Consider the following 22500-nt stretch of genomic DNA (forward strand, 5'->3'; position numbering starts at 1 on the left):
TGTGGTCAAAGGAATTGTCCGTACAGCTCCGAGACAGAATTGTGTCGAGGCACAGATCTGGGGAAAGGTAACAAGAAATATCTGCAGCATTGAAGGTTCCCAAGAACACAGTGGCCTCCATCATTCTTAAATGGTAGATGTTTGGAACCACAAATACTTTTCCTAGAATTTGCCGCCCGGCCAAACTGAGCAATCAGGGGAGAAGGGCCTTGGTCAGGGAGGTGACCAAGAACCCGATGGTCACTCTGACAGAGCTCTAGAGTTCCTCTGTGGAGATGGGAGAAACTTCCAGAAGGACAACCATCTCTGCAGCACTCCACCAATCAGGCCTTTATGGTAGAGTGACCAGACGGAAGCCACTCCTCAGTAAAAAGGCACATGACAGCCCGCTTGGAGTTTGCCAAAAGGCACCTAACGACTCTCAGACCATGAGAAACAAGATTCTCTGGTCTGATGAAACCAAGATTGAACTCTTTGGCCTGAATGCCAAGCGTCACGACTGGAGGAAACCTGGCACCATCCCTACGGTGAAGCATGGTGGTGGCAGCATCATCCTGTGGGGATGTTTTTCAGTGGCAGGGTCTGGGAGACTAGTACAGAGATATCCTTGATGAAACCTTCTCAGGACCTCAGGCTGGGGCGAAGGTTCACCTAACAACAGGACAATGTCCCTAAGCACACAGCCAAGACAATGTAGGAGTGGCTTCGGGACTAGTCTCTGAATGTCCTTGAGTGGCCCAGCCACTCCCCAAATACAGGTATGCCAAGCTTGTAGCATCATACCCAAGAAGACTCAAGGCTGTAATCGCTGCCAAAAGTGCTTCAACAAAGTACTGAGTAAAGGGTCTGAATTCTTATGTAAATCTGATATCAGTTTCCTATTCTTTATAAATTTGCAAACATTTCTAAAAACCTGTTCTTGCTTTGCATTATGGGGTATTGTGTGTAGAGTGATGAGGGAAATAAACGATTTAATCAATTTCAGAATAAGGCTGTAACGTAACAAAATGTGGAAAATGTCAAGGGGTCTGAATACTTTCCGTATGCACTGTATACTCCCAACAATTTAATGGGTAAACCTAACCGGGTTTAACGGGTAAACCTAACCGGGTTTAAACGGGTAAACCTAACCGGGTTTAAACGGGTAAACCTAACCGGGTTTAACGGGTAAACCTAACCGGGTTTAACGGGTAAACCTAACCGGGTTTAACGGGTAAACCTAACCGGGTTTAACGGGTAAACCTAACCGGGTTTAATGGGTAAACCTAACCGGGTTTAACGGGTAAACCTAACCAACGTTTCTGCATGCAACTCCTGTTTTTTACCAGAAAACAATAATTCATATTATGGCAACTATAGGAAAGACCATCTACACTGAGTTTACAAACCAGGTCAGTCTATGTCATGGAAAGACCAGGTGTTCCTAATTTTTGTAAACTCAGTGTAGATGGTCTTTCCTATAGTTGCCATAATATGTGTAAGTGTTCTTACTGACACCTCAGTTACAGTTAAGAGTCTCTGGTACGAAAAGATTTGGCATGGGTCCTCAGATCCTCAAAAAATTCTACAGCTGCACCATCGAGAGCATCCTGACTGGTTGCATCACCGCCTGGTATGGCAACTGCTTGGCCTCTGACCGCAAGGCACTACAGAGGGTAGTGCTTACGGCCCAGTACATCACAGGGGCAAAGCTCCCTGCCATCCAGGACCTCTATACCAGGCGGTGTCAGAGGAAGGCCCTCAAAATTGTCAAAGACTCCAGTCACCCTAGTCATAGACTGTTCTCTCTGCTACCGCACGGCAAGCGGTACCGGAGTGCCAAGTCTAGGTCCAAAAGACTTCTCAACAGCTTCTACCCCCAAGCCATAAGACTCCTGAACAGCTAATCATGGCTACCCGGACTATTTGCACTGCCCCCCCACCCCATACTTTTTACGCTGCTGCTACTCTGTTAAGTATTTATGCATAGTCACTTTAACTCTACCCACATGTACATATTACCTCAACTACCTCAACTAGCCGGTGCCCCCGCACATTGACTATGCAACGGTACCCCCCTGTATATATAGCCTCCCTACTGTCACTTTATTCTATTGTATATATAGCCTCCCTACTGTCACTTTATTTTTACTTCTGCTCTTTTTTTCTCAACACTTTTTTGTTGTTGTTTTATTCTTACTTTTTTGTTTAAAATAAATGCACTGTTGGTTAAGGGCTGTAAGTAAGCATTTCACTGTAATGTCTGCACCTGTTGTATTCGGCGCATGTGACCAATAAAATTTGATTTGATTTGATTTGATTTGAAACGTATCTCAAGGCCAAGCTAGGTATCAGCTTGTCTGTCTTAACCTAGCTGCTGATACGGTTAGCCTCGCTAACAGTGGTTGGTTAGTTAGCAACTCGTACTTGTTAGCCTCAGGGCTCTAAATTGCGACCATTTTGGTCACATGTGCTCCTTGATATTTTGCTGTGCGACCTGGAATTTTTATATGGGTGCACCAGTGCATAGAAAATAATAATTGCCCAGATAATTGTTGTATAATAACGCTTGGCTGTACCGTTGTTTCCAGAGAGCTTACACCATTACTACAGTGAAAACTGCTTGTTTCTAACCCAAACAGTTAAAAGATCATAGCCCATTTTAGAGCCCTGGTTAGCCTCACTAGTAGCTGGTTGCTGGTACGTACGTGTACAAATGGAGGCAACCTTCCCAGACAGCTTGGCCTGTTCTGTGTTCCCTGCTCCCAGAGCGTTGCCCACCCTCACACTAGCTGCTACTGAGAAACCAAGGGGGAACTGAGAGAGGAAGATATGGAGAGAAGAGAGAGAGACAGAGAGAGAGAGAGGAGGGAGAGACAGAGATATGGAGAGAAGAGAGAGAGACAGAGAGAGAGAGGGGAGAGGGAGAGAGGAGAGAGATGTGAGCTAGAAAACTAAGCAATATACAGTTGAAGTCGAAAGTTTACATACACTTAGGTTGGAGTCATTAAAACTTGTTTTTCAACCACTCCACAAATTTCTTGTTAACAAACTATAGTTTTGGCAAGTCGGTTAGGACATCTACTTTGTGCATGACACAAGTAATTTTTCCAACAATTGTTTACAGACAGATTATTTCACTTATAATTCACTGTATCACAATTCCAGTAGGTCAGAAGTTTACATACACTAAGTTGTCTGTGCCTTTAAACAGCTTGGAAAATTCCAGAAAATGATGTCATGGCTTTAGACGCTTCTGATAGGCTAATTGACATAATTTGAGTCAATTGGAGGTGTACCTGTGGATGTATTTCAAGGCCTACCTTCAAACTCAGTGCCTCTTTGCTTGACAACATGGGAAAATCAAAAGAAATCAGCCAAGACCTCAGAAAAGAAATTGTACACCTCCACAAGTCTGGTTCATCCTTGGGAGAAATTTCCAAACGCCTGAAGGTACCACGTTCATCTGTACAAACAATAGTACGCAAGTATAAACACCATGGGACCACGCAGCCGTCATACCGCTCAGGAGGGAGACGCGTTCTGTCTCCTAGAGATGAATGTACTTTGGTGCGAAAAGTGCAAATCAATCCCAGAACAACAGCAAAGGACCTTGTGAAGATGCTGGAGGAAAAAGGTACAAAAGTATCTATATCCACAGTAAAACGAGTCCTATATCGACATAACCTGAAAGGCCGCTCAGCAAGGAAGAAGCCACTGCTCCAAAACCACCATAAAAAAGCCAGACTACGGTTTGCAACTGCAAATGGGGACAAAGATCGCACTTTTTGGAGAAATATCCTCTGGTCTGATGAAACAAAAATAGAACTGTTTGGCCATAATGACCATCGTTATGTTTGGAGGAAAAAGGGGGGGCTTGCAAGCCCGAAGAACACCATCCCAACCGTGAAGAACAGGGGTGGCAGCATCATGCTGTGGGGGTGCTTTGCTGCAGGAGGGACTGGTGCACTTCACAAAATAGATGGCATCATGAGGAAGGAAAATTATGTGGATATATTGAAGCAACATCTCAAGACCTCAGTCAGGAAGTTAAAGCTTGGTCGCAAATGGGTCTTCCAAATGGACAATGACCCCAAGCACACTTCCAAAGTTGTGGCAAAATGGCTTAAGGACAACAAAGTCAAAGTATTGGAGTGGCCATCACAAAGTCCTGACCTCAATCCTTTAGAACATTTGTGGGCAGAACTGAAAAAGCGTGTGCGAGCAAGGAGGCCTACAAACCTGACTCACTTACACCAGCTCTGTCAGGAGGAATGGGCCAAAATTCACCCAGCTTATTGTGGGAAGCTTGTGGAAGGCTACCCGAAACGTTTGACCCAAGTTAAACAATTTAAAGGCAATGCTACCAAATGCTAATTGAGTGTGTGTTAACTTCTGACCCACTGGGAATGTGATGAAAGAAATAAAAGCTGAAATAAATCATTCTCTCTACTATTATTCTAACATTTCACATTCTTAAAATTAAGTGGTGATCCTAACTGATTTAAGACAGGACATTTCTACTAGGATTAGATGTGAGGAATTGTGAAAAACTGAGTTTAAATGTATATGGCTAAGGTGTATGTAAACGTCCGACTTCAACTGTAGGTTTTTATTAACACTATAATTTAACTTCTTATTAATGATTTAACATTTTGTTTTACATGTCATGTTGTAGTGTATCTTAGTGTGATGTCACCATGGTAACTAGCTTATATACAGTGTGATGTCACCATGGTAACTAGCTTATATACAGTGTGATGTTACCATAATAATAATAATAATAATATGCCATTTAGCAGACGCTTTTATCCAAAGCGACTTACAGTCATGCGTGCATACATTGTAGGTGATGGTAACTAGCTGATATACAGTGTGATGTTACCATGTAGGTGATGGTAACTAGCTGATATACAGTGTGATGTTACCATGTAGGTGATGGTAGCTAGCTGATATACAGTGTGATGTTACCATGGTAACTAGCTGATATACAGTGTGATGTTACCATGTAGGTGATGGTAACTAGCTGATATACAGTGTGATGTTACCATGTAGGTGATGGTAACTAGCTGATATACAGTGTGATGTTACCATGTAGGTGATGGTAACTAGCTTATATACAGTGTGATGTTACCATGTAGGTGATGGTAACTAGCTTATATACAGTGTGATGTTACCATGGTAACTAGCTGATATACAGTGTGATGTTACCATGTAGGTGATGGTAGCTAGCTGATATACAGTGTGATGTTACCATGGTAACTAGCTGATATACAGTGTGACGTTACCATGTAGGTGATGGTAGCTAGCTGATATACAGTGTGATGTTACCATGGTAACTAGCTGATATACAGTGTGCTGTTACCATGTAGGTGATGGTAGCTAGCTGATATACAACAGACTGAGCCCCCAACTCCACCTCACTGATAAGACCTGAGAGAGGGAAGAGAGGGAAGATGAGGGAGAGAGGGCGGAGAGGGGGAGGGAGAGAGGGACGAGATGAGGAGATGGGGAGAGAGGGGGGAGAGGGGGGAGATGACAGGGAGAGAGGGAGAAAGGGGAGAGAGGGGAGATGAGGATAGAGGGGAGAGAGGGGAGAGAGGGGGGAGATGAGGAGAGAGGGGAGAGAGGGAGAGAGGGGAGTGAGGTGAGAGAGGGGGAGATGAGGAGAGAGAGGGGGAGATGAGGAGAGAGGGAGAGAGGGAGGAGATGAGGAGAGGGGGAGAGAGGGGAGATGAGGAGAGAGGGGAGAGAGGGGGAGATGAGGATAGAGGGGAGAGAGGGGAGAGAGGGGGGAGATGAGGAGAGAGGGGAGAGAGGGAGAGAGGGGAGTGAGGTGAGAGAGGGGGAGATGAGGAGAGAGAGGGGGAGATGAGGAGAGAGGGAGAGAGGGAGGAGATGAGGAGAGGGGGAGAGAGGGGAGATGAGGAGAGAGGGGAGAGAGGGGGAGATGAGGAGAGAGGGGAGAGAGGGAGAGAGGGGGAGATGAGGAGAGAGGGAGAGAGGGGAGATGAGGAGAGAGGGGAGAGAGGGAGATGGGGAGAGAGGGAGGAGATGAGGAGAGGGGGAGAGAGGGGAGATGAGGAGAGAGGGAGAGAGGGAGGAGATGAGGAGAGGGGGAGAGAGGGGAGATGAGGAGAGAGGGGAGAGAGGGAGATGAGGAGAGAGGGGAGAGATGGAGAAAGGGGGAGATGAGGAGAGAGGGGGGAGATGAGGAGAGAGGGAGAGAGGGAGAGAGGTGAGAGAGGTGGAGAGGGAGAGAGGGAGAGAGGGAGAGCGGGAGAGAGGGGGGAGATGAGAAGAGAGGGAGAGAGGGAGAGGGGAAAGAGGGGGGAGATGAGAAGAGAGGGAGAGAGGGAGAGGGGAAAGAGGTGAAAGGTGAGAGAGGGGGGAGAGTAAGAGAGAGGGGCGAGAGGGAGAGAGGGGAGAGGGGGGAGATGAGGAGAGAGGGAGAGAGGGGGAGAGAGGGAGAGAGGGGCGAGATGAGCGAGGGGGAGATGAGGAGAGAGGGAGAGAGGGGAGAGATTAGGAGAGAGGGAGAGAGGGAGAGATTAGGAGAGAGGGAGAGAGGGGAGAGAGCAAGAGAGAGGGGCGAAAGGGAGAGAGAAGGAGAGATGAGGAGAGGGGGAGAGAGGGAGAGACAGGAGATGAGGAGAGAGGGAGGGGGGAGATGAGGAGAGAGGGAGAGAGGATAGAGAAGGGAGAGAGGGGAGGGAGAGAAGGGGGAGATGAGGATAGAGAGAGAGAGAGAGAGGGGGGAGATGAGGAGAGAGGGGAGAGAGGGGAGAGAGAGAAGGGGGAGATGAGGAGAGAGGGGGAGATGAGGAGAGAGAGGGGGATGAGGAGAGAGGGGGAGATGGGAGAGGGAGAGAGGGGAGATGAGGGGAGATGAGGAGAGAGGGGGAGATGAGGAGAGAGGGAGAGGAGAGGGAGAGAGGGAGAGGAGGAGAGAGGGGGAGATGAGGAGAGAGGGAGAGAGGGAGAGAGGGGAGAGAGGGAGGAGATGAGGAGAGAAGGAGAGAGGGGAGCGAGGTAGAGAGGGGAGAGAGCAAGAGAGAGGGGCGAGAGGGAGAGAGGGGAGAGAGCAAGAGAGAGGGGAGAGAGAAAGAGAGAGGGGCAAGAGGGAGAGATGAGAGAGGGGGGAGATGAGAGAGGGGGGAGAGAGGGGGAGAGAGGGAGAGAGGGGCGAGATGAGAGAGGGGGGAGATGAGGAGAGAGGGAGAGAGGGGAGAGATGAGGAGAGAAGGGGGGAGATGAGGAGAGAGGAGAGGTGGAGAGAGAGAGAGAGGTGAGCGAGGGGGAGAGGGGGGAGATGAGAAGAGAGGGACAGAGGTGAGAGGGGAGAGAGGGAGAGAGGGGAGAGAGTGAGAGGGGGAGATGAGGAGCGAGGGAGAGAGGGGAGAGATGAGGAGAGAAGGAGAGATGAGGAGAGAGGGAGAGAGGGAGAGACGGGAGATGAGGAGAGAGGGAGGGGGAGAGATGAGGAGAGAGGGAAAGAGGGGAGGGAGAGAAGGGGGAGATGAGGATAGAGAGGGAGAGAGGGAGAGAGGGGGAGATGAGGAGAGGGGAGAGATGAGGAGAGAAGGAGAGAGGGAGAGATGAGGAGTGAGGGAGAGATGAGGAGAGAGGGAGAGAGGGGAGATGAGGAGAGAGGGAGGGGGGAGATGAGGAGAGAGGGAGAGAGGGGAGAGAGGGGAGGGAGAGAAGGGGGAGATGAGGATAGATAGGGAGAGAGGGGGGAGATGAGGAGAGAGGGGAGAGAGGGGGGAGAGGAGGAGAGAGGGGAGAGAGGTGAGAGAAGTGGAGATGAGGAGAGAGGGGAGAGAGGGGGGAGATGAGGAGAGAGGGGAGAGAGGGAGAGAGGTGAGAGAGGGGAGAGGGGAGAGAGGTGAGAGAGGGGGAGAAGAGGAGAGAGGGGAGAGAGGGAGAGAGGGGAGAGAGGTGAGAGAGGGGAGATGAGGAGAGAGGGGAGAGAGGGGGAGATGAGGAGAGAGGGGAGAGAGGTGAGAGAGGGGGGAGAAGAGGAGAGAGGGGAGAGAGGTGAGAGAGATGGAGATGAGGAGAGAGGGGGACATGAGGACAGAGGGAGAGAGGGTAGAGGGAGAGAGGGAGAGGAGGAGAGAGGGGAGATGAGGAGAGAGGGAGAGAGGGGAGAGATGAGGAGAGAGGGAGAGAGGGGGATATGAGGAGAGAGGGGGAGATGAGGAGAGAGGGAGAGATGATGAGAGAGGGAGATGAGGAGAGAGGGGAGAGATGAGGAGAGAGGGAGAGAGGGGAGAGGAGAGGGGGGAGATGAGGGGGATATGAGGAGAGAGGGGGAGATGAGTGGGATATGAGGAGAGAGGGGGAGATGAGGAGAGAGGGAGAGAGGGGAGAGATGAGGAGAGAGGGAGATGGGGAGAGAGAGGGAGATGATGAGAGAGGGAGAGAGGGGAGAGGGAGATGAGGAGAGAGGAGAGAGATGAGGAGAGGGAGAGAGGGAGAGGAGAGGGGGGAGATGAGGAGAGGAGAGAGATGAGGAGAGAGAGAGAGAGGGGGAGATGAGGAGATGAGGAGAAAGGGAGAGAGGGAGAGGAGGAGAGAGGGGAGATGAGGAGAGAGGGAGAGAGGGGAGAGATGAGGAGAGAGGGAGAGAGGGGAGATGAGGAGAGAGGGGAGAGAGGGGGGAGATGAGGAGAGAAGGGGGAGATGAGGAGAGAGGGAGAGAGGGGAGAGGGAGAGAGGGAGAGGAGAAGGGGGAGATGAGGAGAGGAGAGAGATGAGGAGAGAGAGAGAGAGGGGGAGATGAGGAGATGAGGAGAGAGGAGGAGAGAGGGGAGATGAGGAGAGAGGGAGAGAGGGGAGAGATGAGGAGAGAAGGGGGGAGATGAGGAGAGAGGAGAGGTGGAGAGAGAGAGGTGAGCGAGGGGGGAGATGAGAAGAGAGGGACAGAGGTGAGAGGGGAGAGAGGGGGGAGATGAGGAGAGAGGGGAGAGAGTGAGAGAGGGGAGAGAGTGAGAGGGGGAGATGAGGAGCGAGGGAGAGAGGGGCGAGAGGTGAGATAGCGAGAAAGGGGGGAGATGAGGAGAGAGGGGCGAGAGGGAGAGAGGGAGAGAGGGGAGAGGTGAGAGAGGGAGAGAGGGAGACAGGGGAGAGAGGGGAGAGAGGGATAAAGGTGAGAGAAGGAGAGAGGGAGGAGATGAGGAGAGAGAGGGGAGAGAAGGAGAGATGTGAGAGAGGGAGAGATGTGAGAGAGGAATAGAGGGAAATACGGGAGATAGAGGGAGGGGTAGGGGGAGGGCGAGAGACAGGAGATGAGGAGAGAGGGAGAGAGATTGGAGATGAGGAGAGAGGGGAGAGGGGGGAGATGAGGAGAGAGGGGAGAGGGGAGGGAGAGACAGAGGGAGAGAAGGAGGAGATGAGGAGAGAGAGGGAGAGGGGGGAGATGAGGAGAGATGAGGGGAGAAAGGGAGCGAGGTGAGAGAGGTGGGAGATGAGGGGAGAGGGAGAGAGGGAGAAAGGGGAGAGAGGGGAGAGAGGTGAGATAGGGGGGAGAAGAGGAGAGAAAGGAGAGAGAGGTGGAGATGAGGAGAGAGGGGGACATGAGGAGAGAGGGAGAGAGGGAGAGAGGGGAGAGGAGGAGAGAGGGAGAGAGGGGAGAGAGAGGGAGAGATGAGGAGAGAGGGGGAGATGAGGAGAGAGGGGGAGATGAGGAGAGAGGGGGAGATGAGGAGAGAGGGAGAGAGGGGAGAGATGAGGAGAGGGGGAGAGAGGGGGAGATGAGGAGAGAGGGGGAGATGAGGAGAGAGGGGGAGATGAGGAGAGAGGGGGAGATGGGAGATGAGGGGGAGATGAGGAGAGAGGGGGAGATGAGGAGAGAGGGAGAGAGGGGAGAGGGAGAGAGGGAGAGGAGGAGAGAGGGAAGATGAGGAGAGAGGGAAGATGAGGAGAGAGGGAGAGAGGTGAGAGATGAGGAGAGAGGGAGAGAGGGGGAGATGAGGAGAGAGGGGGAGATGAGGAGAGAGGGAGAGAGGGGAGATGGAGAGAGGGAGAGGAGGGGAGAGGGGAGAGATGAGGAGAGAGGGGAGAATGGGGAGATGAGGAGAGAAGGGGGAGATGAGGAGAGAGGAGAGACGTGGAGAGAGAGAGAGGTGAGAGAGGGATAGAGGGGGGAGATGAGAAGAGAGGGACAGAGGTGAGAGGGGCGAGAGGGAGAGAGGGGGGAGAGGTGAGAGAGGGGGGAGAGGTGAGAGAGAGAGAAAGGGGGGAGATGAGGAGAGAGGGGCGAGAGGGAAAGAGGGGAGATGAGGAGAGAGGGAGAGGGGGGGAGATGAGGAGAGAGGGGAGAGAGTGAGATGAGGAGAGAGGGAGATAGGGAGAGAGGGGAGAGAGGTGAGAGGGGGGAGAAGAGGAGAGAGGGGAGAGAGGTGAGAGAGGTGGAGATGAGGAGATGAGGAGAGAAGGGGGCGAGGGGGGAGATGAGGAGAGAGGGGGAGAGGGGGGAGATGAGGAGCGAGGGAGAGAGGGAGAGAGAGAGGGGGGAGATGAGGAGAGAGGGAGAATGGAAAGAAGGAGAGAGGGGAGAAAGGGGAGAGACGGGAGAGGGAGAGAGGGGCGAGAGGGAGGGAGCGAGAGAGGGGAGAGATGAGGAGAGAGGGAGGAGATGAGGAGAGAGGGAGAGAGGGAAAGAGGGAGAGAGAGATTGGAGAGGGGGGAGATGAGGAGAGAGGGAGAGGGGTAGAGGGGGAGAGAGGGAGAGACGGGAGATGAAGAGAGAGGGAGGAGAGAGGGGAGAGAGGGGGAGAGAGGAGATGGGAGAGAGGGGAGAGGGGGAGAGAGGGAGAGACGGGAGATGAGGAGAGAGGGAGAGGGGAAGAGAGCAGAGAGGGTAGAGGGGGAGAGAGGGAGAGACGGGAGATGAGGAGAGAGGGAGAGAGGGAGAGAGGGAGAGAGGGGGGAGATGAGGAGAGAGGGAGAGGGGGAGAGAGGGGAGAGGGGGAGAGAGGGAGAGACGGGAGATGAGGAGATAGGGAGAGAGGGGGGAGATGAGGAGAGAGGGGAGATTGGGAGAGAGGGGAGAGGGGGAGAGAGGGAGAAAAATGAATGGTGGAAAAAGGATTGGAACCATTTCCCTGTTTGACCGCTAGGTTTTATGGGTCTTATGACACTTCCATTGTGGGGCTCTACATAGGGAATAGGACAGGGTTTCCCAAACTCGGTCCTCGGGACCTTAAGGGGTGCACTTTTTGGTTTTTGCCCTAGCATTACATTTCATTTACATTTACGTCATTTAGCAGACGCTCTTATCCAGAGCGACTTACAAATAGGTGCATTCACCTTATAGCCAGTGGGATAACCACTTTACAATGTTTTTTTATTTTTATTTATTTTTTTATTTTTTTGGGGGGGGACTACACAGCTGATTCAAATAACCAACTCATCATCAAGCTTTGATCATTTAAATCAGCTGTGTAGTGTTAGGGCAAAAAATTAAACGCCCCTTGGGGTCCCGAGAACCATGTTTGGGAAACGATGGAATAGGGTGTCATTTTGGACATATCCAGTATTAATAATAATAATAATAATAATAATAATAATAATAATAATATGTTATAACAACAGTACCTGCCAGGAAGCCTCCGATCTCATAGGTCCACCATTCCAGACACAGCATCAGCATACTTGGGATGGCCAGCTTGATGAACTGTCCCCACTCCTGCAGGCAGTCAGCTGACCATCCTAGGGGTGAGAGGTCAGGAATCACACATACCCCCACCAATAGAAACTTCCCAGAATGCATAGATGGCAGGTTAGTGGAGTGATAGAGAACCTTTGAGATGGCAGGTTAGTGGAGTGATAGAGAACCTTTGAGATGGCAGGTTAGTGGAGTGATAGAGAACCTTTGAGATGGCAGGTTAGTGGAGTGATAGAGAACCTTTGAGATGGCAGGTTAGTGGAGTGATACAGAACCTTTGAGATGGCAGGTTAGTGGAGTGATAGAGAACCTTTGAGATGGCAGGTTAGTGGAGTGATAGAGAACCTTTGAGATGGCAGGTTAGTGGAGTGATAGAGAACCTTTGAGATGGCAGGTTAGTGGAGTGATACAGAACCTTTGAGATGGCAGGTTAGTGGAGTGATACAGAACCTTTGAGATGGCAGGTTAGTGGAGTGATAGAGAACCTTTGAGATGGCAGGTTAGTGAAGTGATAGAGAACCTTTGAGATGGCAGGTTAGTGGAGTGATAGAGAACCTTTGAGATGGCAGGTTAGTGGAGTGATAGAGAACCTTTGAGATGGCAGGTTAGTGGAGTGATAGAGAACCTTTGAGATGGCAGGTTAGTGGAGTGATAGAGAACCTTTGAGATGGCAGGTTAGTGGAGTGATACAGAACCTTTGAGATGGCAGGTTAGTGGAGTGATAGAGAACCTTTGAGATGGCAGGTTAGTGGAGTGATAGAGAACCTTTGAGATGGCAGGTTAGTGGAGTGATAGAGAACCTTTCAGATGGCAGGTTAGTGGAGTGATAGAGAACCTTTGAGATGGCAGGTTAGTGGAGTGATAGAGAACCTTTGAGATGGCAGGTTAGTGGAGTGATAGAGAACCTTTGAGGTGGCAGGTTAGTGGAGTGATAGAGAACCTTTCAGATGGCAGGTTAGTGGAGTGATACAGAACCTTTGAGATGGCAGGTTAGTGGAGTGATACAGAACCTTTGAGATGGCAGGTTAGTGGAGTGATAGAGAACCTTTGAGATGGCAGGTTAGTGAAGTGATAGAGAACCTTTGAGATGGCAGGTTAGTGGAGTGATAGAGAACCTTTGAGATGGCAGGTTAGTGGAGTGATACAGAACCTTTGAGATGGCAGGTTAGTGGAGTGATAGAGAACCTTTGAGATGGCAGGTTAGTGGAGTGATACAGAACCTTTGAGATGGCAGGTTAGTGGAGTGATAGAGAACCTTTCAGATGGCAGGTTAGTGGAGTGATAGAGAACCTTTGAGATGGCAGGTTAGTGGAGTGATAGAGAACCTTTGAGATGGCAGGTTAGTGGAGTGGTAGAGAACCTTTGAGATGGCAGGTTAGTGGAGTGATAGAGAACCTTTGAGATGGCAGGTTAGTGGAGTGATAGAGAACCTTTGAGGTGGCAGGTTAGTGGAGTGATAGAGAACCTTTGAGATGGCAGGTTAGTGGAGTGATAGAGAACCTTTGAGATGGCAGGTTAGTGGAGTGATAGAGAACCTTTGAGATGGCAGGTTAGTGGAGTGATACAGAACCTTTGAGATGGCAGGTTAGTGGAGTGATAGAGAACCTTTGAGATGGCAGGTTAGTGGAGTGGTAGAGAACCTTTGAGATGGCAGGTTAGTGGAGTGATAGAGAACCTTTGAGATGGCAGGTTAGTGGAGTGATAGAGAACCTTTGAGATGGCAGGTTAGTGGAGTGATAGAGAACCTTTGAGATGGCAGGTTAGTGGAGTGATAGAGAACCTTTGAGATGGCAGGTTAGTGGAGTGATAGAGAACCTTTGAGATGGCAGGTTAGTGGAGTGATAGAGAACCTTTGAGATGGCAGGTTAGTGGAGTGATAGAGAACCTTTGAGATGGCAGGTTAGTGGAGTGATAGAGAACCTTTGAGATGGCAGGTTAGTGGAGTGATAGAGAACCTTTGAGATGGCAGGTTAGTGGAGTGATACAGAACCTTTGAGGTGGCAGGTTAGTGGAGTGATAGAGAACCTTTGAGATGGCAGGTTAGTGGAGTGATACAGAACCTTTGAGATGGCAGGTTAGTGGAGTGATAGAGAACCTTTGAGATGGCAGGTTAGTGGAGTGATAGAGAACCTTTGAGATGGCAGGTTAGTGGAGTGATAGAGAACCTTTGAGATGGCAGGTTAGTGGAGTGATAGAGAACCTTTGAGATGGCAGGTTAGTGGAGTGATAGAGAACCTTTGAGATGGCAGGTTAGTGGAGTGATACAGAACCTTTGAGATGGCAGGTTAGTGGAGTGATAGAGAACCTTTGAGATGGCAGGTTAGTGGAGTGATAGAGAACCTTTGAGATGGCAGGTTAGTGGAGTGGTAGAGAACCTTTGAGATGGCAGGTTAGTGGAGTGATAGAGAACCTTTGAGATGGCAGGTTAGTGGAGTGATACAGAACCTTTAAGATGGCAGGTTAGTGGAGTGATAGAGAACCTTTGAGATGGCAGGTTAGTGGAGTGATAGAGAACCTTTGAGATGGCAGGTTAGTGGAGTGATACAGAACCTTTGAGATGGCAGGTTAGTGGAGTGATACAGAACCTTTGAGATGGCAGGTTAGTGGAGTGATACAGAACCTTTGAGATGGCAGGTTAGTGGAGTGATAGAGAACCTTTGAGATGGCAGGTTAGTGGAGTGATAGAGAACCTTTGAGATGGCAGGTTAGTGGAGTGATAGAGAACCTTTGAGATGGCAGGTTAGTGGAGTGATAGAGAACCTTTGAGATGGCAGGTTAGTGGAGTGATAGAGAACCTTTGAGATGGCAGGTTAGTGGAGTGATAGAGAACCTTTGAGATGGCAGGTTAGTGGAGTGATAGAGAACCTTTGAGGTGGCAGGTTAGTGGAGTGATAGAGAACCTTTGAGATGGCAGGTTAGTGGAGTGATAGAGAACCTTTGAGATGGCAGGTTAGTGGAGTGATAGAGAACCTTTGAGATGGCAGGTTAGTGGAGTGATACAGAACCTTTGAGATGGCAGGTTAGTGGAGTGATAGAGAACCTTTGAGATGGCAGGTTAGTGGAGTGGTAGAGAACCTTTGAGATGGCAGGTTAGTGGAGTGATAGAGAACCTTTGAGATGGCAGGTTAGTGGAGTGATACAGAACCTTTGAGAAGGCAGGTTAGTGGAGTGATAGAGAACCTTTGAGATGGCAGGTTAGTGGAGTGGTAGAGAACCTTTGAGATGGCAGGTTAGTGGAGTGATAGAGAACCTTTGAGATGGCAGGTTAGTGGAGTGATACAGAACCTTTGAGATGGCAGGTTAGTGGAGTGATAGAGAACCTTTGAGATGGCAGGTTAGTGGAGTGATAGAGAACCTTTGAGGTGGCAGGTTAGTGGAGTGATAGAGAACCTTTGAGATGGCAGGTTAGTGGAGTGATAGAGAACCTTTGAGATGGCAGGTTAGTGGAGTGGTAGAGAACCTTTGAGATGGCAGGTTAGTGGAGTGATAGAGAACCTTTGAGATGGCAGGTTAGTGGAGTGATACAGAACCTTTAAGATGGCAGGTTAGTGGAGTGATAGAGAACCTTTGAGATGGCAGGTTAGTGGAGTGATAGAGAACCTTTGAGATGGCAGGTTAGTGGAGTGATACAGAACCTTTGAGATGGCAGGTTAGTGGAGTGATAGAGAACCTTTGAGATGGCAGGTTAGTGGAGTGATACAGAACCTTTGAGATGGCAGGTTAGTGGAGTGATAGAGAACCTTTGAGATGGCAGGTTAGTGGAGTGATAGAGAACCTATGAGATGGCAGGTTAGTGGAGTGATAGAGAACCTTTGAGATGGCAGGTTAGTGGAGTGATAGAGAACCTTTGAGATGGCAGGTTAGTGGAGTGATAGAGAACCTTTGAGATGGCAGGTTAGTGGAGTGGTAGAGAACCTTTGAGATGGCAGGTTAGTGGAGTGATAGAGAACCTTTGAGATGGCAGGTTAGTGGAGTGATACAGAACCTTTGAGAAGGCAGGTTAGTGGAGTGATAGAGAACCTTTGAGATGGCAGGTTAGTGGAGTGATAGAGAACCTTTGAGATGGCAGGTTAGTGGAGTGATAGAGAACCTTTGAGATGGCAGGTTAGTGGAGTGATAGAGAACCTTTGAGATGGCAGGTTAGTGGAGTGATAGAGAACCTTTGAGATGGCAGGTTAGTGGAGTGATAGAGAACCTTTGAGATGGCAGGTTAGTGGAGTGATAGAGAACCTTTGAGATGGCAGGTTAGTGGAGTGATAGAGAACCTTTGAGATGGCAGGTTAGTGGAGTGATAGAGAACCTTTGAGATGGCAGGTTAGTGGAGTGATAGAGAACCTTTGAGATGGCAGGTTAGTGGAGTGATACAGAACCTTTGAGAAGGCAGGTTAGTGGAGTGATAGAGAACCTTTGAGATGGCAGGTTAGTGGAGTGATAGAGAACCTTTGAGATGGCAGGTTAGTGGAGTGATAGAGAACCTTTGAGATGGCAGGTTAGTGAAGTGATAGAGAACCTTTGAGATGGCAGGTTAGTGGAGTGATAGAGAACCTTTGAGATGGCAGGTTAGTGGAGTGATACAGAACCTTTGAGATGGCAGGTTAGTGGAGTGATAGAGAACCTTTGAGATGGCAGGTTAGTGGAGTGATACAGAACATTTGAGATGGCAGGTTAGTGGAGTGGTAGAGAACCTTTGAGATGGCAGGTTAGTGGAGTGATAGAGAACCTTTGAGATGGCAGGTTAGTGGAGTGATAGAGAACCTTTGAGATGGCAGGTTAGTGGAGTGATAGAGAACCTTTGAGATGGCAGGTTAGTGGAGTGATAGAGAACCTTTGAGATGGCAGGTTAGTGGAGTGATACAGAACCTTTGAGATGGCAGGTTAGTGGAGTGATAGAGAACCTTTGAGATGGCAGGTTAGTGGAGTGATAGAGAACCTTTGAGATGGCAGGTTAGTGGAGTGATAGAGAACCTTTAAGATGGCAGGTTAGTGGAGTGATAGAGAACCTTTGATATGGCAGGTTAGTGGAGTGATACAGAACCTTTAAGATGGCAGGTTAGTGGAGTGATAGAGAACCTTTGAGATGGCAGGTTAGTGGAGTGATACAGAACCTTTGAGATGGCAGGTTAGTGGAGTGATAGAGAACCTTTGAGATGGCAGGTTAGTGGAGTGATAGAGAACCTTTGAGATGGCAGGTTAGTGGAGTGATAGAGAACCTTTGAGATGGCAGGTTAGTGGAGTGATAGAGAACCTTTGAGATGGCAGGTTAGTGGAGTGATAGAGAACCTTTGAGATGGCAGGTTAGTGGAGTGATACAGAACCTTTGAGATGGCAGGTTAGTGGAGTGATAGAGAACCTTTGAGATGGCAGGTTAGTGGAGTGATAGAGAACCTTTGAGATGGCAGGTTAGTGGAGTGATAGAGAACCTTTGAGATGGCAGGTTAGTGGAGTGGTAGAGAACCTTTGAGATGGCAGGTTAGTGGAGTGATACAGAACCTTTGAGATGGCAGGTTAGTGGAGTGATAGAGAACCTTTGAGATGGCAGGTTAGTGGAGTGGTAGAGAACCTTTGAGATGGCAGGTTAGTGGAGTGATAGAGAACCTTTGAGATGGCAGGTTAGTGGAGTGATAGAGAACCTTTGAGATGGCAGGTTAGTGGAGTGATAGAGAACCTTTGAGATGGCAGGTTAGTGGAGTGGTAGAGAACCTTTGAGATGGCAGGTTAGTGGAGTGATACAGAACCTTTGAGATGGCAGGTTAGTGGAGTGATAGAGAACCTTTGAGATGGCAGGTTAGTGGAGTGATAGAGAACCTTTGAGATGGCAGGTTAGTGGAGTGATAGAGAACCTTTGAGGTGGCAGGTTAGTGGAGTGATAGAGAACCTTTGAGGTGGCAGGTTAGTGGAGTGATAGAGAACCTTTGAGATGGCAGGTTAGTGGAGTGATAGAGAACCTTTGAGATGGCAGGTTAGTGGAGTGATAGAGAACCTTTGAGATGGCAGGTTAGTGAAGTGATAGAGAACCTTTGAGATGGCAGGTTAGTGAAGTGATAGAGAACCTTTGAGATGGCAGGTTAGTGGAGTGATACAGAACCTTTGAGATGGCAGGTTAGTGGAGTGATACAGAACCTTGTACTATAGGGTTTCCCAATCCTGGTCCTAAGGACCCATATTTTTTTGCTTTTGCCCTAGCGCTACACAATTGATTCAAACTAAAAGCTTGATGATACACTGATTAGTTGAATAAAGTATGGTAGTGCTACGGCAAAACCAGAAATAAATCCATTTGGGTCCCCAGGAGCAGGATTGGGAAACCATGTAGAACAGAACAGACTGCTACTCTTCTCTCAGATATATGATCCGTTCACACACAGCTGGACTCTGGCCTGGGACCGGAGCACAAATACAACCATAACATTACAGACCATCTCTGAGCAAACTACGTCATAACGTGAACAAAGCCATCCTGTTCTGACCTCTCTCCCAGAGGCAGGTGGTTAAAGAGTCACCTAGTCACATATTATTATTACACTGAGACACCAGGCTCAACGTGGGCAGGCCAGGTGAGGACATCTGCCCTGAGCTCACTGCCTTTGAGGGTACAGGTTAGGGGCTAGGGGGTAGGTAATAGGTGCTTGTGGTTAGGTGTTAGGGGGAAGAGTTACACATACCTTCCCAGGTGGCCTTGTGCAGACCCTGGCAGACAATATAGCAGTAGAGAAAGACAGCCAGGGAGAACTGGGAGATGGAGTTGGCTGCTGCAGAACCCCTGAGACAGACAGAGACAGAGAGATATATATTCAGATAGTACTGGGAGATGGAGTTAGTTATTATAGAACCACTGAGACAGACAGAGACATAGAGATATACAGTAAGGGAAAAAAGTATTTGATCCCCTGCTGATTTTGTACGTTTGCCCACTGACATGATCAGTCTATAATTTTAATGGTAGGTTTATTTGAACAGTGAGAGACAGAATAACAACAAAAAAATCCAGAAAAACGCATGTCAAAAATGGTATAAATTGATTTGCATTTTAATGAGGGAAATAAGTATTTGAACCCCTCTCAATCAGAAAGACTTCTGGCTCCCAGGTGTCTTTTATACAGGTAACGAGCTGAGATTAGGAGCACACTCTTAAAGGGAGTGCTCCTAATCTCAGCTTGTTACCTGTATAAAAGACACCTGTCCACAGAAGCAATCAATCAGATTCCAAACTCTCCACCATGGCCAAGACCAAAGAGCTCTCCAAGGATGTCAGGGACAATTTGTAGAACTACACAAGGCTGGAATGGGCTACAAGACCATCGCCAAGCAGCTTGGTGAGAAGGTGACAACAGTTGGTGCGATTATTCGCAAATGGAAGAAACACAAAAGACCTGTCAATCTCCCTCGGCCTCTCCATGCAAGATCTCACCTCGTGGAGTTGCAATGATCATGAGAACGGTGAGGAATCAGCCCAGAACTACACGGGAGGATCTTGTCAATGATCTCAAGGCAGCTGGGACCATAGTCACCAAGAAGACAATTGGTAACACACTACGCCGTGAAGGACTGAAATCCTGCAGCGCCCGCAAGGTCCCCCTGCTCAAGAAAGCACATATACAGGCCCGTCTGAAGTTTGCCAATGAACATCTGAATGATTCAGAGGAGAACTGGGTGAAAGTGTTGTGGTCAGATGAGACCAAAATCGAGCTCTTTGGCATCAACTCAACTCGCCGTGTTTGGAGGAGGAGGAATGCTGCCTATGACCCCAAGAACACCATCCCTACCGTCAAACATGGAGGTAGAAACATTATGCTTTGGGGGTGTTTTTCTGCTAAGGGGACAGGACAACTTCACTGCATCAAAGGGACGATGGACGGGGCCATGTACCGTCAAATCTTGAGTGAGAACCTCCTTCCCTCAGCCAGGGCATTGAAAATGGGTTGTGGATGGGTATTCCAGCATGACAATGACCCAAAACACACGGCCAAGGCAACAAAGGAGTGGCTCAAGACGAAGCACATTAAGGTCCTGGAGTGGCCTAGCCAGTCTCCAGACCTTAATCCCATAGAAAATCTGTGGAGGGAGCTGAACGTTCGAGTTGCCAAACATCAGGCTCGAAACCTTAATGACTTGGAGAAGATCTGCAAAGAGGAGTGGGACAAAATCCCTCCTGAGATGTGTGCAAACCTGGTGGCCAACTACAAGAAACGTCTGACCTCTGTGATTGCCAACAAGGGTTTTGCCACCAAGTACTAAGTCATGTTTTGCAGAGGGGTCAAATACTTATTTCCCTCATTAAAATGCAAATCAATTTATAACATTTTTTACATGCGTTTTTCTGGATTTTTTTTGTTGTTATTCTGTCTCTCACTGTTCAAATAAACCTACCATTAAAATTATAGACTGATCATGTCTTTGTCAGTTGACAAATTTACAAAATCAGCAGGGGATCAAATACTTTTTTCCCTCATTGTATATAGTCAGGTAGTACTGGGAGATGGAGTTAGTTATTATAGAACCCCTGAGACAGACAGAGACAGAGGAGAGAGAGAACATGGTGGTTATCACACCAACTCTCCTAATACTGGTTATCACCCCAACTCTCCTAATACTGGTTATCACACCAACTCTCCTAATACTGGTTATCACACCAACTCTCCTAATACTGGTTATCACACCAACTCTCCTAATACTGGTTATCACACCAACTCTCCTAATACTGGTTATCACACCAACTCTCCTAATACTGGTTATCACACCAACTCTCCTAATACTGGTTATCACACCAACTCTCCTAATACTGGTTATCACCCCAACTCTCCTAATACTGGTTATCACACCAACTCTCCTAATACTGGTTATCACACCAACTCTCCTAATACTGGTTATCACACCAACTCTCCTAATACTGGTTATCACACCAACTCTCCTAATACTGGTTATCACACCAACTCTCCTAATACTGGTTATCACACCAACTCTCCTAATACTGGTTATCACCCCAACTCTCCTAATACTGGTTATCACACCAACTCTCCTAATACTGGTTATCACACCAACTCTCCTAATACTGGTTATCACACCAACTCTCCTAATACTGGTTATCACACCAACTCTCCTAATACTGGTATCAAACTAATCAAGCTCCTCACTCTGGGACTCTGCTTGCTCAGTCAAAAGAAAACGTCATGCTTGCTGCCATCTGTCTGACTGGTTTTATAGTTATTTTTCAAAAGAAATCAGCCAAGACCTCAGAAAAAAAATGGTAGACCTCCACAATTCTGGTTTATCCTTGGGAGCAATTTCCAAACGCCTGAAGGTACCACGTTCATCTGTACAAACAATAGTACGCAAGTATAAACACCATGGGACCACGTAGCCGTCATATCGCTCAGGAAGGAGACGCTTTCTGTCTCCTAGAGATGAACGTACTTTGGTGCAAAAAGTGCAAATCAATCCCAGAACAACAGCAAAGGACCTTGTGAAGATGCTGGAGGAAACAGGTACAAAAGTATCTATATCCACAGTAAAACGAGTCCTATATCGACATAATCTGAAAGGCCACTCAGCAAAGAAGAAGCCACTGCTCCAAAACCGCCATAAAAAAGCCAGACTACGGTTTGCAACTGCACATGGGGACAAAGATCATACTTTTTGGAGAAATGTCCTCTGGTCTGATGAAACAAAAATAGAACTGTTTGGCCATAATGACCATCGTTATGTTTGGAGGAAAAAGGGGGGGCTTGCAAGCCGAAGAACACCATCCCAACCGTGAAGCACGGGGATGGCAGCATCATGCTGTGGGGGTGTTTTGCTGCAGGAGGGACTGGTACACTTCACAAAATAGATGACATCATGAGGAAGGAAAATTACGTGGATATATTGAAGCAACATCTCAAGACATCAGTCAGGAAGTTAAAGCTTGGTCGCAAATGGGTCTTCCAAATGGACAATGACCCCAAGCATACTTCCAAAGTTGTGGCAAAATGGCTTAAGGACAACAATGTCAAGGTATTGGAGTGGCCATCACAAAGCCCTGACCTCAATCCTATAGAAAATGTGTGGGCAGAACTGAAAAAGCGTGTGCGAGCAAGGAGGCCTACAAACCTGACTCAGTTACACCAGCTCTGTCAGGAGGAATGGGCCAAAATTCACCCTACTTATTGTGGGAAGCTTGTGGAAGGCTAACCGAAACGTTTGACCCAAGTTAAACAATTTAAAGGCAATGCTACCAAATACTAATTGAGTGTATGTAAACGTCTGACCCACTGGGAATGTGATGAAAGAAATACAAGCTGAAATAAATCATTCTCTCTACTATTATTCTGACATTTCACATTCGTAAAATAAAGTGGTGATCCTAACTGACCTAAGACAGGGAATTTGGATAAGGTGTGTGTAAACTTTCCGACTTCAACTGTATATAGTACAGTATGTATGAGTTGGAGACAGTATAGTATATATATATAGTATAGTTTGTATATAGTATAGTATAGTATAATATTTATAACTATTGTTATAATATTGTAACTCACGCCACGCCCAGGTCCAGCACATAGAGGAAGATGTAGTTGATGAGAGCGTTGAGAATGTTCCCCACCACTCCTACTATCACGGTAGGCCAGATGATACCCTGCAGGACAAGACACAACATTACCTATCTAACTGTAGGCCAGATGATACCCTGCAGGACAAGACACAACATTACCTATCTAACTGTAGGTTCAGATGATACCCTGCAGGACAAGACACAACATTACCTATCTAACTGTAGGCCAGATGATACCCTGCAGGACAAGACACAACATTACCTATCTCACTGTAGGCCAGATGATACCCTGCAGGACAAGACACAACATTACCTATCT

The 22500-nt window shown here is 48.2% G+C and overlaps 1 protein-coding gene and 1 long non-coding RNA gene across 2 annotated transcripts in view; both read right to left on the reverse strand.

The window, feature by feature from the left end:
- LOC311120698 (multidrug and toxin extrusion protein 1-like) overlaps positions 1-22500 on the reverse strand; it is a 70802-nt gene that overhangs the window by 42059 nt on the left and 6243 nt on the right. The window contains exons 7-11 of the mRNA XM_084195271.1: positions 22168-22265; positions 18316-18413; positions 11584-11697; positions 5345-5412; positions 2688-2796 (exon numbers count right to left, since the gene is read on the reverse strand). Of these exons, the coding sequence (XP_084051397.1) occupies positions 2688-2796; positions 5345-5412; positions 11584-11697; positions 18316-18413; positions 22168-22265 (487 nt within the window). The remainder of the gene's footprint in view (positions 1-2687; positions 2797-5344; positions 5413-11583; positions 11698-18315; positions 18414-22167; positions 22266-22500) is intronic.
- On the reverse strand, positions 11765-15419 carry LOC311120700. The gene is made up of 4 exons (XR_014612181.1): positions 14904-15419; positions 13959-14798; positions 12944-13923; positions 11765-12873 (listed from the first exon to the last, which is right to left on the reverse strand). It is a non-coding gene; the product is annotated as an uncharacterized lncRNA (long non-coding RNA).

Source organism: Coregonus lavaretus, assembly GCF_964263955.1.
Source record: "Coregonus lavaretus genome assembly, contig: HAP1_SCAFFOLD_1097, whole genome shotgun sequence".
Taxonomy (NCBI): Eukaryota; Metazoa; Chordata; class Actinopteri; order Salmoniformes; family Salmonidae; genus Coregonus; species Coregonus lavaretus.